We start from the raw sequence: 14,539 nt of genomic DNA, 5'->3' as shown, positions 1-14,539 counted from the left end.
ATTGATTGTCAACCTGTTTCTGGGCAGAAATTAAATTGTTGATTATGATCTTTAAATATGACTTGTGTGCAGAATCGTATCTCCCTAGGATAAGTTGTCTAAGCTCTTAAATTTGTGAGAGAAGACTATTTCTGTCCCACTATCATCACAGGCACATCTGCTGAGGATACGGGAGAGAGCCTTTCTAGTGGCTACACACAAGTTGTGGAACTCCTTTCCCTGGGAGGTCTGATTGGCCCTCCTACCTGTTGTCTTTCCATGGACACGAAATAGCTTTTTATTTAAGGAGGCATTTGGTTTTTAATACGTTATGGCAGACAAAGGCTTTTTTTACCGGTGGGTATTTTTATTTTATCATATTCTACATGTAGCACACTTTGTGGGGCAGCCTTTACAAACTGTCAGTGGGTTGCTGACTGGAGCAGACTATAGGGGTCATAAAACGCTTGTTGAATCAAGTCAACTGGTTGCCAACCACCCTAGGTATGTCTGATGTTTTGCAGCAGGTAAAGCTTTTAATGAAGGGCGCAGTGTTTTGTTACGTTTTAAACAGCTTTCAATGTTTTTAACCTTGTAAGTTTTTAATGAGAAGTTGAGTTTATGTTCCAATTTTTGTACTATGTTTTTTAATTGAATTGTGCTTTTAAAACTTTGTATACCACCTTAACATCCATGCTGAGAGAAAGATGGAATATACATTAAATTAGATCACTAAACACAGTTCATTGTAATTTAAATCATGGCTGCATTGATTTTCATATAGAATCATTTTTATTCCCAAATGTATTTCTAATTGCTTCAGAAAATGTTCAGCAAATTGATAATTGCTTTGGCAGCTTATGTGGAATGATGTTATTTACCTCAGTTAATTGCTTTAAAATGCATGCCATCTTATTGAGAAAGTCATCTATATCTATTGTTCTTTGTGTACTATATAAAGAAGACAAACTTCCTCATCCAATTCTCTGTGAACAATTTCTTTTCTCTAGGAGTGATTCATGTTGTTTGGTGTCCTGATTAGCTGTAGCCCTAAAACAACTGAACTTTGTAAAGTGTCCCTGCCTTTCATAACCCCCTAATCCCCGAGAGGTTTTCCAAGCTCAGAGAAAATTTTCATAGCCTTGGGGAAGTGTAGCCATGAGTAGAGGTTCTTTAAATGTCCTGCAGGAGTTTTTATCTTGAACATTAAATTGTCATCTCAAATTTACTGTGGTACAACAAAGAAAAGAGCAAACTCTTTAACTATTGTGTTCCCCCGAAAAAGGCCTTTAGAATCAAATTTTCATTGATAGTAAACAATTCTTCAAGATAGCATGTAAATAACCTATCTTAAATATGCTTTTATCAGTCATGGCACTTGATTGTCATTGTGTATTAGCTTGCTATTCTAGGCGTAGGTGTGATGGTAGAGAATTATGTAGAAAAGAACTTGGTACAAACATGCAAACTGAGTTTCAGTGGACAAATGTTGGTGGTTACTAAATGGATATAGGTTTTCAATATGAGTATCAACTTTTTTTCTCAGTTATCCTGGCATATAATAGTTGATTACATATACAGTAGAGTCTCACTTATCCAACACTCGCTTATCCAACATTCTGGATTATCCAACGCATTTTTGTAGTCAATGTTTTCAATAAATTGTGATATTTTGGTACTAAATTCGTAAATACAGTAATTACTACATAGCATTATTTCATATTGAACTACTTTTTCTGTCAAATTGGTTGTATAACATGATGTTTTGGTGCTTAATTTGTAAAATCATAACATAATTTGATGTTTAATAGGCTTTTCCTTAATCCCTCCTTATTATCCAACATATTTGCTTATCCAATGTTCTGCCGGCCCGTTTATGTTGGATAAGTGAGACTCTACTGTACGTGGAATTATTTCGGTTCTTGGAAGTGTGGATTGTAAATGGTCTGTCTTCCCATTTTAAAATATCAGATGTGTTTGAAACAGTACTGCCCACCATCATGTATCTAATTTTATTTTATACCTTAACTGATAACATTTTGGAGAACTAGCAAGCTTGTACAGGATTTTATAACCTTTTATTTCATCCAATAAAAGACATTGCCCTAATAAGGATTTTGAATTTTTTTAAAAAATTGGTTTTGACCAGTTCAGCATTTAGCCTTTTGATCATTAGCAGTGACCATATTTTCTGGCGTATAAAATGACTGGGTGTGTAAGACGACTCCCAACCTTTTCAGTTATAATATAGAGTTTGGGATATACTTGTTGTATAAGACAACCCCTCTTCCAACGCACACCAAATAAAAAGATTATCAGAGAGGTAGCATAAACACGCCTCATTCACCTGTCTGGCCTGCCCTTGTATCCTATTACTATATCTCCTTATCTGCCTCTCAGATCTTGCACATGCGCGCCTGCACTGCTTCACTGCAGTCCTCAGGAGCGAGATCTTAGAGGCAGAGAAAGAGGTACGGTAATAGGATACAAGGGTGAGCCAGACAGGTGAAAGAAGCGTGTTTTTCTGGGCACAGCACCATTCTATCTTTTTTCCATACCCTTTGCTTCCTGGATACCTGCAGCTTGCTCCGCCCTTCACATACACCTTCCCGGTGAGGAGGCCCCTCCCCACGTCATTGGGACCTCGATAAATCGCTTCTTTCCACAAATCCTGATGAGTGGATTGTCTTCTACCGTACTTGTACAGCACCGCCCTTGCTGATGCTTTCATGCAGTCACCACATACGGCAGGGATTCAGCTGCGGCCATTTTTGAGCTTCCTCCACCATATGCAGCGACCACAAATTTTCCAGTCTGGCTCGGAAATTTCAGCACCTGCCCTATAAGATGAACGGAACCCCCACGATAAGTGAGGGAACACTGTATTAGTAATTTTGGTACTGTTCTATTATCCAGGCGGAGGCCACCAGGGGGAGCTAGAGAGAAATAGATTGTTTTTATGAGAGGAGGATGGGTTGAAGGAGGAGAACCATTTCCCCCTGTTTTCCTCTTATCCCCCCCCCCCCCCCAATGTCCCTGTAATGGAAACAACCCTTGTTTATGAAATGGGGAGTGGGAGGGGGGAATAACCAGCAGAAATGAGAAATGTTTTTCCTCCTTGAACCCCCTGCCATAAAATGGACTATCCTAGCGCCCCCTGGGGCCGCCTCCTGGATAATGGAACAGTACCGTAATGTTAAAAGGCTTACTTAGTTGGTTTTACTGCAATATAAAACTGTCTCCAGCTCTAATCTTAGAACTGGAAAAGGTGTCAGTTGATGCTAGATTTCAGATAGATACACTGTAAGATCTATGATGAGCTCCATCACATCCCTGGTGACCGTGCTAGACTAAAAACAGCTAATTCTTTGATTGATTAACACATTGGCCATGTCTGATGTTTATAAGATTTTAATTTGTTCTTCTGGTTTTTGGCATAGAGCGTATTTGGATGACTTAATTTTAATTTCAAATTCTTAACAGAGAAAAGGAGCAAGAAAAGGAAGAACAGTTAATGGAAGACAAGAAAAGAAAGAAAGAGGATAAGAAAAAGAAGGAATCTACTCAGAAGGTAAGCCAGGTATGTGCTTTTTACATAAATTTATTATTTATTTATTTAATTTATATACCGCTCTTCTCCCCCAGGGGGACCCAGAGCGGTCTTACATAAATGTAAGAGATTAGCATGTATGGACTATTTCCCAACATGCTACAGTTGAGATCTTCTGTGCTAAAGGTTCGTAATTTTCATCCATAATCTATCTATATAAAAGAGTGATGGAATCCTGGCGACCAACAAAACAACAAAACTAAAGGCCCCCCCAACCTCAAAATTTGAAAACACAACCCATCATCCACGCCTCTAGGTTGATACAACAAAAAGAAAAGAAAAATAAAGTCCTAATTAGAGGGAGAGAAATGATTGTTTAACCAATTGCTACCATTTAGAAGGCTAAAATACAGATTATCTGATTTGAACTAGATTGTATGGCAGTGTAGAATCAGGGCCTTTCCACACAGCTACATAACCCATTTAGAATCTTATATTATCTGCTTTGAACTGGATTATCTTGACTCCACACTACCATATAATCCACTTCAGTGTGCATTTTATCCCGCTGTGTAGAAGGGGGCTCATATAATCCAGTTCTAAGCAGAAAATCTAGGATTATAAATATACAGTAGAGTCTCACTTTTCCAACATAAACAGGCCGGCAGAACCTGTTGGATAAGTGAATATGTTGGATAATAAGAAGGGATTCAGGAAAAGCCGATTAAACATCAAATTAGGTAATCGTTATACAAATTAAGCACCAAAACATCATGTTATACAACAAATTTGACAGAAAAAGTAGTTCCATGTGCATTAATGCTATGTAGTAATTACTGTATTTACAAATTTACCACCAAAATATCACAATGAATTTAAAACACTGACTACAAAAATATTGACTACTAAAAGGCAGACTGCGTTGGATAACCCAGAACATTGGATAAGTGAATGTTGGATAAGTGAGATTCTACTGTAATATGAAATAATTACTGTGGTAGAATAATACACAACAATATAATCTCTAAAACCAGGACAGTAACTAAAGACCAGCACTCTGAAAGCAGGGAAATTGGGAATTCCACAAAGGAAACAATCAGGGCCAGCTAACACCTCCCAAGAAAGAATTCTTCCAGAAAGGAAGCTGACAACAGAGTGAAGCAGTGTGTATTACCAAAGTTGTTGTTGTTGTTATTATTACAGTAGAGTCTCATTTATCCAACACTCACGTATCCAACATTCCGGATTATCCAACGCATTTTTGTAGTCAACGCATTTTTGTTTTCAATGCATTGTGATATTTTGGTGCTAAATTCGTAAATACAGTAATTACTACATAGCATTACTGTGTAATTAACTACTTTTTCTGTCAAATTTGTTGCATAACATGATGTTTTGGTGCTTAATTTGTAAAATCATAACCTATTTTGATGTTTAATAGGCTTTTTCTTAATCTCTTCTTGTTATCCAACATATTCATTTATCCAACGTTCTGCCGGCCCGTTTATGTTGGATAAGTGAGACTCTACTGTATTATTATTATTATTATTATTATTATTATTATTATTATTGTGTTGCTGTGAACCGTGCAAATGAATACAATCTGGCTCCCAAGTATTCAAAAACACTAAAATCAGAATGTATAAAAATTACTGTGGTATAATAACAATACAATCTCTAAAATCAGAACACTAAATAAAGAACAACACTCTGAAAACAGGAATTCCACACAGGAAACAATCAGGGCCAGCTAACAACTCCCAACAAAGTCTGGCAAATCCTCTGTTTTTTCAGGGCCACAGACAGTAGAAGCACATAAAATATCTCAAACAACATCACTTTGAAAACAAGGGAATTCTAGACATGAAACAATCAAGGCCAGCTAACACCTCCCAACAAAAAATTCACTCAGGCAGGAAACAGCCAGGCTTTAAAGCTGCAAGGCCATTACATGCTAATCATTTTCCCTAATTACAGCATTCATTCAGGTTTGAATCGGGGGAGCGGACAGAGCCCCCACTGTTAGCCCCAGCTTCTACCAACCCTAAAGTTCAAAAACGTGCAAATGAGAGTAGATGAATAGGTACTGCTCTGGCAGGAAGGTAACGATGCTCCATGCAGTCATGCCGGCCACATGACCTTGGAGGAGTCTACGGACAACACCAACTCTTCGGCTTAGAAATGGAGATGAGCCCCAACCCCCAAAGTCAGACACGACTCAACTTAATGTCAGAGGAAAACCTTTACCCTTTACCTTAACTACTACCAATTCCTCATTACTTTATTTCCCATACCACCATACTTCGCCACAGCAACGTGTGGCCGGGCACAACTAGTGGTTGTATACAAATGTATAAGTTACTATTCTGTTTGAAGTCCATGATCCTGTAGCAACCTGCTATGGAATCCTGATAGTTACTGTAGTTTTGTGAGGCACCAGCACTCTGGCAGAGAAGGCTGAAGGCCTTATAGAACTACAACTCCCAGGAATCCATAGCAGGCAGTGAGCCATGGCAGTTTAAAGTGTTGCTAAACTGCATTAGTTCTGTAGTGTATATACATCCCTGGTTCTAGAACAGTGTCTGTTATCAGTAATGGGCCAGATGAGTACAAACAAATTGAAACTTAATCCAGATAGGACTCCTGGTCAGACAGAAGGCAGATTAGGGGATGGGGGTTCAACCTGTGCTATATGGGGTTACACTCCCTGAAGACAGTTTTGTGATTTGAGCCTAGATGCCCAAGTTTCTTGGTAGCCAGAAATGCCTTCACACAGTTAAAGGTTGTGTTGCCAACTGTGCCCATAGAGAGTGTTACAGTAATTTAAATAAGGTGTAGTCAAGGCAGGTGGTACTGTGGCCAGATCTAAACTTTCATGGAATGGGTGTACTTTTGATTGTACAAACTCATTCTTGACCACAGGAAACCCAGCATCCTCTAGATCATGATTCTCAACCTGTGGGTCCCCAGATGTTTTGGCCTACAACTCCCAGAAATCCCAGCCAACAGTTTACTAGCTGTAAGGATTTTTGGGAGTTGAAGGCCAAAACATCTGGGGACCCATAGGTTGAGAACCACTGCTCTAGATACAGAGCAGAGTCTACAAACCTGAAATTTAAAATCTCACCAGGCATACATTGAGTTCCCTATTCCCTGATGTTACTGTTTGTTAGACCAGAGCTTATATGCATAGATGTAATTCTGTTTATTCTGTGTACTAACCATGTCTCGGATATTTAGTTTCCCAGTTTTCTGTTAACCTTTTATTAAAATGGCAGAAAATGAGGCACTTTTCTTTGGGTATATTATGCTGTTCCCACTTTCCAGTTAGTCACATAATCATTTTGTTACTGTTGTAACTCTTCTGCACATAGAACAGAAGGTAACCATTGGAGCAATCTAAGCAGTTTTTCAGAAAAATTGATCAATTAGATAACATTTTAAATCAGAACTAAACAGGCAAGCAGTTAAACATTTCTACTTGCTAACCATTAAGAGATATATGATCATAATGTACTTAAAATGTGGCATTTAATGTTTAAATGGTTTTATGGAATATTGAACAGGTTTCAGTTAAATACATATTGTATTGTTCCTCTAATTTAATTATATTTAAAAATAATGCATTGCCTGTATCTATAGAGATGGTAATAGGCAAATATAGTGAATTATCTATCTGTTACTTATCTCCTGTTTTTTTCTCCAAATTTGAGACTTAAGAAGGTTGTGTGCTTTGGTGAAACCTGATAATATCACACTTTTAAATTAACGTCATATTTGAGATTCTAGAAGCTATAGATCCTTTTTGGCTGGAATGGATTTGTGAATTCTCCGTTTCTCGGCTCATCCCAGATTTATAATGCCTAATACTGACTCTGAAGGACTTAGGAACTTGCTTTAAAAACACTTGTGCACACACACACATGAACACATGATATTTGGATGGCCCAGTACACATAATACTCCACTTTATTTTTCATTTAATTATTGTATTTTTGAGTAAAATAAAAACATCAGTATGTGAAAGATTTTTTTGTGGGGAGGAATTTAACTTGTACACTTTGATAAAATCGGGTTAAAAGGGGAAGTGATTTTCCCCTTCTGCCTGTATGAAACATCCTTCATAGTTGGTACTCCATTTCGATTGAGAAAATCCTTGCAGTCTAAAGCTGTAACTAGGAAGAACAGAAGATCTTCATCCCCAATGCCAAGTAGGAAAGAAGATAATGATATAGAAGGACTTTTGCTCTCTATCTCCCTTTATGAAACTTGTATAAATTACAAACATATCTCAGTTAATGAAGCAGATATGTTCCTTAGCTTTACGTCTTTCACAGAAACATGAGTAACAGAGGTGTAAATAACATGGAAAGAATAGGGGAAATTTTTAACACCATAAAAGGGAATGGTTCAACACATTTCAGCAGAATTCAGAACTAACAGTATAACCATTCAAACCTTTTTCCAAAATGTATCCAGGGGATGATACTTTTTCAGCACCCTCTACTTTGTTATGATTTCTATTTCATTGGCAACACTTATAAATCTATGCTTTTTCAGCATGCTAAGGTAGCTGGTGAGGAAGGCGGATCTGATTTACTCTATACTTCCTGCGGGGCTCTTCTTCACACATATTCAGTAGGTGTTTCAGGAGGCAGTTGTTTACCTTGCCTGCTCTACATATGCACACACAGCTGACTGAAGTGGAATCACCTAGACTAAAATCTCATTTTCCCCAAGGTCAAGTTTTATTTAATTGTGTGCAATGGACATGCAGCTGCAACCCAGCATTTAAAGTCTGTCTTTCTCCTGCCCTCCTTTTTGCATTCTCCCAAAAACAATGCTGGAGGGAAATAACACCTTCCAGCCTAGACAGACTGAAAGGGGGGGGGGGGGGGGTAGGCTCCCAGGCTAGACAAAAAACAAGGGGGGGAGATAAAGCTAAGCTCCCATAAAAAGATGTAAAAGGGAGCTTCTTTAGACTTTATTAACTGAATTATAACTGTAATACACTGTATCATTACAGTAATGGGTAGAATATAACCTGTATAGCTGTGAAAATTATCTCTGAACAAACATTTCTATTTCTTCTATGGTATTGTTTGGACTATAGAAAACTTAGCTTCTATTCCACAGTAGATTTTTTACATAGGAGTTCAGGTTAAACAATCAGACTGTCTATCTAATGATAAAATATCCCATCTACATGGCAGTTCTTTGCCTTGTGCTTTTCAATGTGTATCTAATTGCAGATCACAGTTGGGTCATCTGAACTTTGAAATTGCTAACAATACTGTCTTACTAGAGTATTTTATTTAAATACTAGCTATGCCTGGCCACGCGTTGCTGTGGCGAAGCCTGGTGATATGGGAAATAAAGTATTGAGCAATTGGTGGTAGTTGGTATATGTCATTTCCAAAAGGTTGTGAATATGCAGTATTTGTGGTTATTCCTTTTTTTGTCGTTTGGACGGAAGTATGAATGGTTCAATTAGCTGGAATGATTGGCATGTAATGGCCTTTCAGCCTCAAAGCCTGGGTGATTCCTGAGTGGGGGAATCGTTTGTTGGGATGTGTTAGGTGGCTGTGTTTGTTTCTTGTGTGGAATTTATCTGTTTTCAGAGTGTTGTTCTTTACGTCTTGATGTGGAGGAGTGTGGTAGTGTTGAAAATAAAGTAATGAGGAAGTCGTGGTATTTGGTATATGTGTTATGGTTGTATATATGTAGAAAATTGATAAGATTGTGTGCGATCTTGAACTCACATCATGTCTAGTGAACTTCCAGTAAGTCCATTAGTAGTTAAAGTCTGAAGGAAGTACGGTTTGATGGTGTAAGGGTATTGAATGGTATTAAAAGTGGTCAAGAAAGGTTTAGCTTAGGTAGGAAGGAGCGAGGGTTGGAAGGTGAAAGGATATTCAATTGTATTTAAGCTGGGTAACAAAGGGTTGCCCTTGGTAGGAAGTAGTCATATGTTGTACGTTGAGCATCTGTTGTACATTGTATCCATATACAAATGTGTGTATATGTATATAGATTCTGTTTTTCATATAGAAATAATCTGAAGTTGCCTATATATATTCCATATATGTATGTATCCCACACCTATATATGGTGTATGGTGAGTATGCGTTATCCATATATACCAGTGTGTGTGTGTGTATATACAACCTGCTGTATTATATTATTATTATTATTATTATTATTGTTATTATTATATTCCAAAGGTTTATTATTATGATTTAATATTATTATTATATTTGAAAGGTTTATTTTCATTATTACTATGTAATATTATTATATTTAAAAGGTTTATTATTATGATGTAATATTATTATTATATTCCAAAGGTTTATTATTATTATTATTATTATTATTATTATTATTATTATTCCTCCCAAGAAAGGATTCCCCTAAGTAGGAAGCAGGCAGGGTTTGAAGTTGTAAGGTCATTCAATGGTAATTAATCTGATGAGATTTGGTTTGAAGATCCAATGATGGTTAAGTGTTGTTGTTGTTGTTGTTGTTGTTGTTATTATTATTATTATTATTATTATTATTATTATTATTATTATTATAGTATGGAGTATTAAAAAGCCTTATTATTATAATAGCATTATAATATTATGGGGTATTTAAAAGCCACCCCTTATACACAATAGAGAGAACAGAATGGCAGAGAAAAGAAACTTTGCACATCCTCAGAGGTTCGCTTTTTGGAAACTGTTGGGAGAAAAACAGGAGGAAAGTATATTGCCTATTTATTGACTGATTAATGTATTGTTTTATGATTGTTATTTAATATCGATTGGAGTGAAGTCACTTGAGCCACGAGGTGCTGGTTTTGTATAACCCAAGGTTGTCTGTTGTATAACCAAAGGAGGAAGAATTGAAGTTTTCCAGTAGCTAAGGAAACATTGCAAACTCTCCCTGCCATTGGGGAAGAGGCATGGCAGAGCATGATGGGAAGTGTAGTTTCCTCAGAATAGAGGCTGGCTCTTAAAGGAGCCTTTGAGATTCACAGCAGTTGAGAACATTTGAAAGTTTTGGAAAGGAGTACTAAAAGGAAGACAGTAAGGCAGAAGGAAGGGAGAGAGGGAGGGGGTGTGTGGGGAAAAGGGAGAAGAAAATTATTTTGAGTCGGAAGATGCTGCTGGTGGTGGTTCTTCCCTTCTTCCCTCAGGAATCTTGCCTCGAATCGGGAGGAAAGAGAGAGGGGGAGAGAAATGAAGCCATAGTGTCTGGAAGAGGAAAAGGTGGGTGACGAAGAAGCCGCTGAATGGAGGCTCTCCGTTTTTGTTTTTGTTTTTACCTCGGAGGCCTGGAGAGAAGGAGGAGGATGGAGTGTTCCGTGGGGGGGAAGGTGATGGAGGGAAGGATTGGTGAAGAGTTTTTTTTTGTAAGATGGAGGCGGTGCCGGAGGAGGGAGAAGTTGAGCGCGTGGGCGAGGGGTATGTGTGTGCACGCGCGCGCGGGAAGCGTTTCTAGGATTGTGTGTTGGTGCAGGCGCACATGGTCTGTTGTGGTTTTTGGCCCTGTGATTGTTGTTTGTGTGATATTTTGTTGTCTCGTACTTGAGGCGGGGATGAGGGGTTGTGTTGGTAATTTTTGTGGTTGGGGGGTGTTTAGTTGAGTTGTTTAGTGCGTCGCCGTGATGTCAGAACTCTTTTATATATATAGATATTCCAAATGTCTTTGGTTCTAATTTGAAGACATTTATATTACCATTCCTTTATATATTTTTGTATCTTTGTCAAGTAAAACAATTAGCTTATGTTGTGTAATTTATGCAATATAGCTTACATACTCTTTGTAGAGGTCACATAGACTCCTGGGGAGAAATATAAATGTTATTTAAAACATAAGTTAAGAAGCACCGGTTCCATTGTGCTCATGTAGCTTTATTATTCATTTGCCGAATGGGAATGAGGGTTTGAGGGAAGTGCCTTTATAAACATGTTTTGGTTTGCTTGCAAGCAGAGGAATGAAAAAGAGGAACAGCAAACAGTGGGGAGGGGAGAAATCAGGAGAATGAGAAAGCAAGGGAGTACAAGAGAAACAGAAAGATTGAGTTTCGTGCGAGAGAAATATTGTGTTACAGCAGTTTGCATCAAACCACATTTAGTAAGAACAGCACAAAATGGGCTTAGAAGTAGCTGCTCTTTTGAGGGGAGGGGGAGGAATCCAGTGATTCAGAGGCAGCACATTGACCTAAATGAGCATCATAAATCTCACATGTTGAAAACATTTGTACATGTCATACAGAGCATTTACATACAATCCAGCATATAGGTAGCATTTCTAATCAGTTTACCAGAGTATTATAAATTTAAGAGTCTCATTAATATAGAAGGGGTCTTCTACTGCTCAGTAGTCCAAGGGCTAGCCTACAGCTTCCTGATTTCAGTTATTTACCTGCAGGAGATACACAATACAGATGGGGAGGACATCTTGCCATAAACCCAGATACCAAATCTACCTATATATCTGCTTGTGAAATATCACAGGATCGAAAAACATCCCCCACAGTATTAGATGTGCTTTCACTTGCTCCGTCCTCTAATGTGATATATGCCCTCTTCTGTCAACCATAACTTTCATTACTGTATGCTGGACAAAAAGGCCAGTTTCTGTGCCTGAAGATAAACATAGAATACTGAAAATCACACACACAAGTAGGAAACAAAAGGGAGATGCACTCCATGTACTAATTATTCCCTTAAAAAGCGTAAGGTGCTATTTAAAAGAATAGACATGGAACCTGTCTCCTTTTTTCTTTCTCCAGAAGGATAAACATATATATAAATCAACATTAAAAATGAGAACACACACACACAATTGCAGAAAACACCAGTCTTTCTGGAAATTCGATCTAAGACCTCAAAACTGCAGCCTTTAAGTGAAAATACTACCGAGGAAGCTTGAAAGAAAAATAGCAGAATTGGACTGTATCCACAAACTGCAATCCATCAACAGTAGATTGAACAGATATGTAGTTCCTATATATTACACAGATTATAATACTGTCTAGCACCCTAAGGTTGTGAGGATTTGTTTGCCCATTTTATCACTTCACCTTTATGATACCAAGCTAGTATCGTACAGGTTGAATCTTCCTTATCCAAAATGCTTGGTAGCAGAATTCTTGGATTATGGAATATCTGTATTTGCATATGCATAGTGAATGAGAGATGGAGAAAAGGGGGTTAGTCACACTGCCGGTTCCTGCCAAGTCTTTTCCCTCACTGACACCTGCTGTACTACTGCCAGAAACCTAGCATGGGAAAGAGAAAGACAGGAAGACTTCATTTATATAGCATCTCTGCAAAAAAGCAGATGTTCCCACTTTTACCATGCTTTCCACCCTTTTAGCATTGCTCGTGGATATTTCACATTACTTACATAAAAGTCTACTTGCTATATAGATTTTCAAAATTCTTGTTGTCCTGGGAAATAAAGGGCTTTAGGGAAATGAAAGGTTAGCCACTTGCTAAATACTACATCACAGGAATATAATTTAAAAGAAAATGTGTATCATCAAATGCCAAAGAGTTTCCCAAATCACAATAGATGCAATGCCTACAATAAAAAATTGTTACCACTAAACACTTTATTTATTTATTTATGGCACCTGTACCCTGCTATTTTCACTCCAAAGGAGACTCGGAGTGGTCTTACAAAGGCAACGATTTGATGCTACCCTGTTTCCCCTAAAATAAGACATCCTCAGAAAATAAGACCTAGTAGAGGTTTTGCTGAATTGCTAAATATAAGGCCTCCCCTGAAAGTAAGACCTAGCAAAGTTTTTGTTTGGAAGCATGCCCAACGAACAGAATACCAGCGCATGCAGGATCGGTAAATGTACGTACCATAGAGTGTTGTACATGGAAATATTGGTAGTAACAAGAAATTCTTGATAGGATTCACAGTTTGTCTGGTTATGTTGGTTTGTGATGACAACTACTGTACAGTATATAATAAATGTTCCTTTTTTTGTTCAACAATAAATGTGAATTCTTCTTCATAGAAAAATAATACACCCCCTGAAAATAAGACCTAGTGCATCTTTGGGAGCAAAAATTAATATAAGACACTGTCTTATTTTCGGGGAAACACGGTGTGTGTGTATATATATATATATATATATACACACACACACACACATACACACACACACACACACACACAACACCGCCTGAGCTCTGCGAGTGCAGCATTTTTCAGAATGAAGCAGAGAGTGTTTGATGATCGGAACATCCGTATAGATACCAAGGTACTTGTTTATAAAGCCATTGTCCTCCCAACCCTGTTCTACGCCTGCGAAACGTGGACGGTCTACAGACATCACACCAAACTCCTGGAGCGTTTTCATCAGCGTTGCCTCAGAAAAATCCTGCAAATCTCTTGGGAAGACAGGCGAACAAATGTCAGCATGCTGGAAGAAGCAAAGACCACCAGCATTGAAGCGATGCTCCTATGCCATCAACTCTGCTGGACTGGCCACGTTGTCCAAATGCCCGATCACCGTCTCCCAAAGCAGTTGCTCTACTCTGAACTCAAGAACAGGAAATGTAATGTTGGTGGGCAGGAAAAGAGATTTAAAGATGGGCTTAAAGCCAACCTTAAAAACTGTGGCATAGACACAGAACTGGGAAGCCCTGGCCCTTGAGCACTCTAATTGGAGGTCAGCTGTGACCAGCAGTGCTGCGGAGTTCGAAGAGACACGAATTGGAGGGTTTAAGGGAGAAACTTGCCAAGAGGAAGGAGCGTCAAGCCAACCCTGACCGGGACCACCTTCCACCTGGAAACCAATGTCCTCACTGTGGGAGAACATGCAGATCAAGAATAGGTCTCTTCAGCCATCTACGGACACACCCCCAGGATGGAGGACAATCATCCTCGAACTACGAGGGATCACCTAAGTAAGTACAGACATATATACACAATGCATTAAAATTCAAAATAAATAAAAACATCAACATTTAATTTATCACGATCATATGACACAGGAAG

The 14,539-nt window shown here is 38.2% G+C and overlaps 1 protein-coding gene across 27 annotated transcripts in view; it reads left to right on the top strand.

Moving 5' to 3' along the window:
- tnrc6b (trinucleotide repeat containing adaptor 6B) overlaps window positions 1-14,539 on the top strand; it is a 139,547-nt gene that overhangs the window by 60,921 nt on the left and 64,087 nt on the right. For 21 of the 27 annotated variants that reach the window (XM_062981018.1, XM_062981014.1, XM_062981033.1 and 18 more), the window contains one exon: window positions 3,463-3,559. In XM_062981018.1, coding sequence (XP_062837088.1) covers window positions 3,463-3,559 — 97 coding nt within the window. Of the gene's footprint in view, window positions 1-3,462; window positions 3,560-14,539 lie in introns of those variants that run through there. The other 6 variants (XM_062981034.1, XM_062981027.1, XM_062981037.1 and 3 more) reach the window with 1 other exon arrangement.

This window comes from Anolis carolinensis, chromosome 5 (assembly GCF_035594765.1).
Source record: "Anolis carolinensis isolate JA03-04 chromosome 5, rAnoCar3.1.pri, whole genome shotgun sequence".
NCBI lineage: Eukaryota > Metazoa > Chordata > Lepidosauria > Squamata > Dactyloidae > Anolis > Anolis carolinensis.
This window is presented reverse-complemented; position numbering and strand designations above follow the sequence as displayed.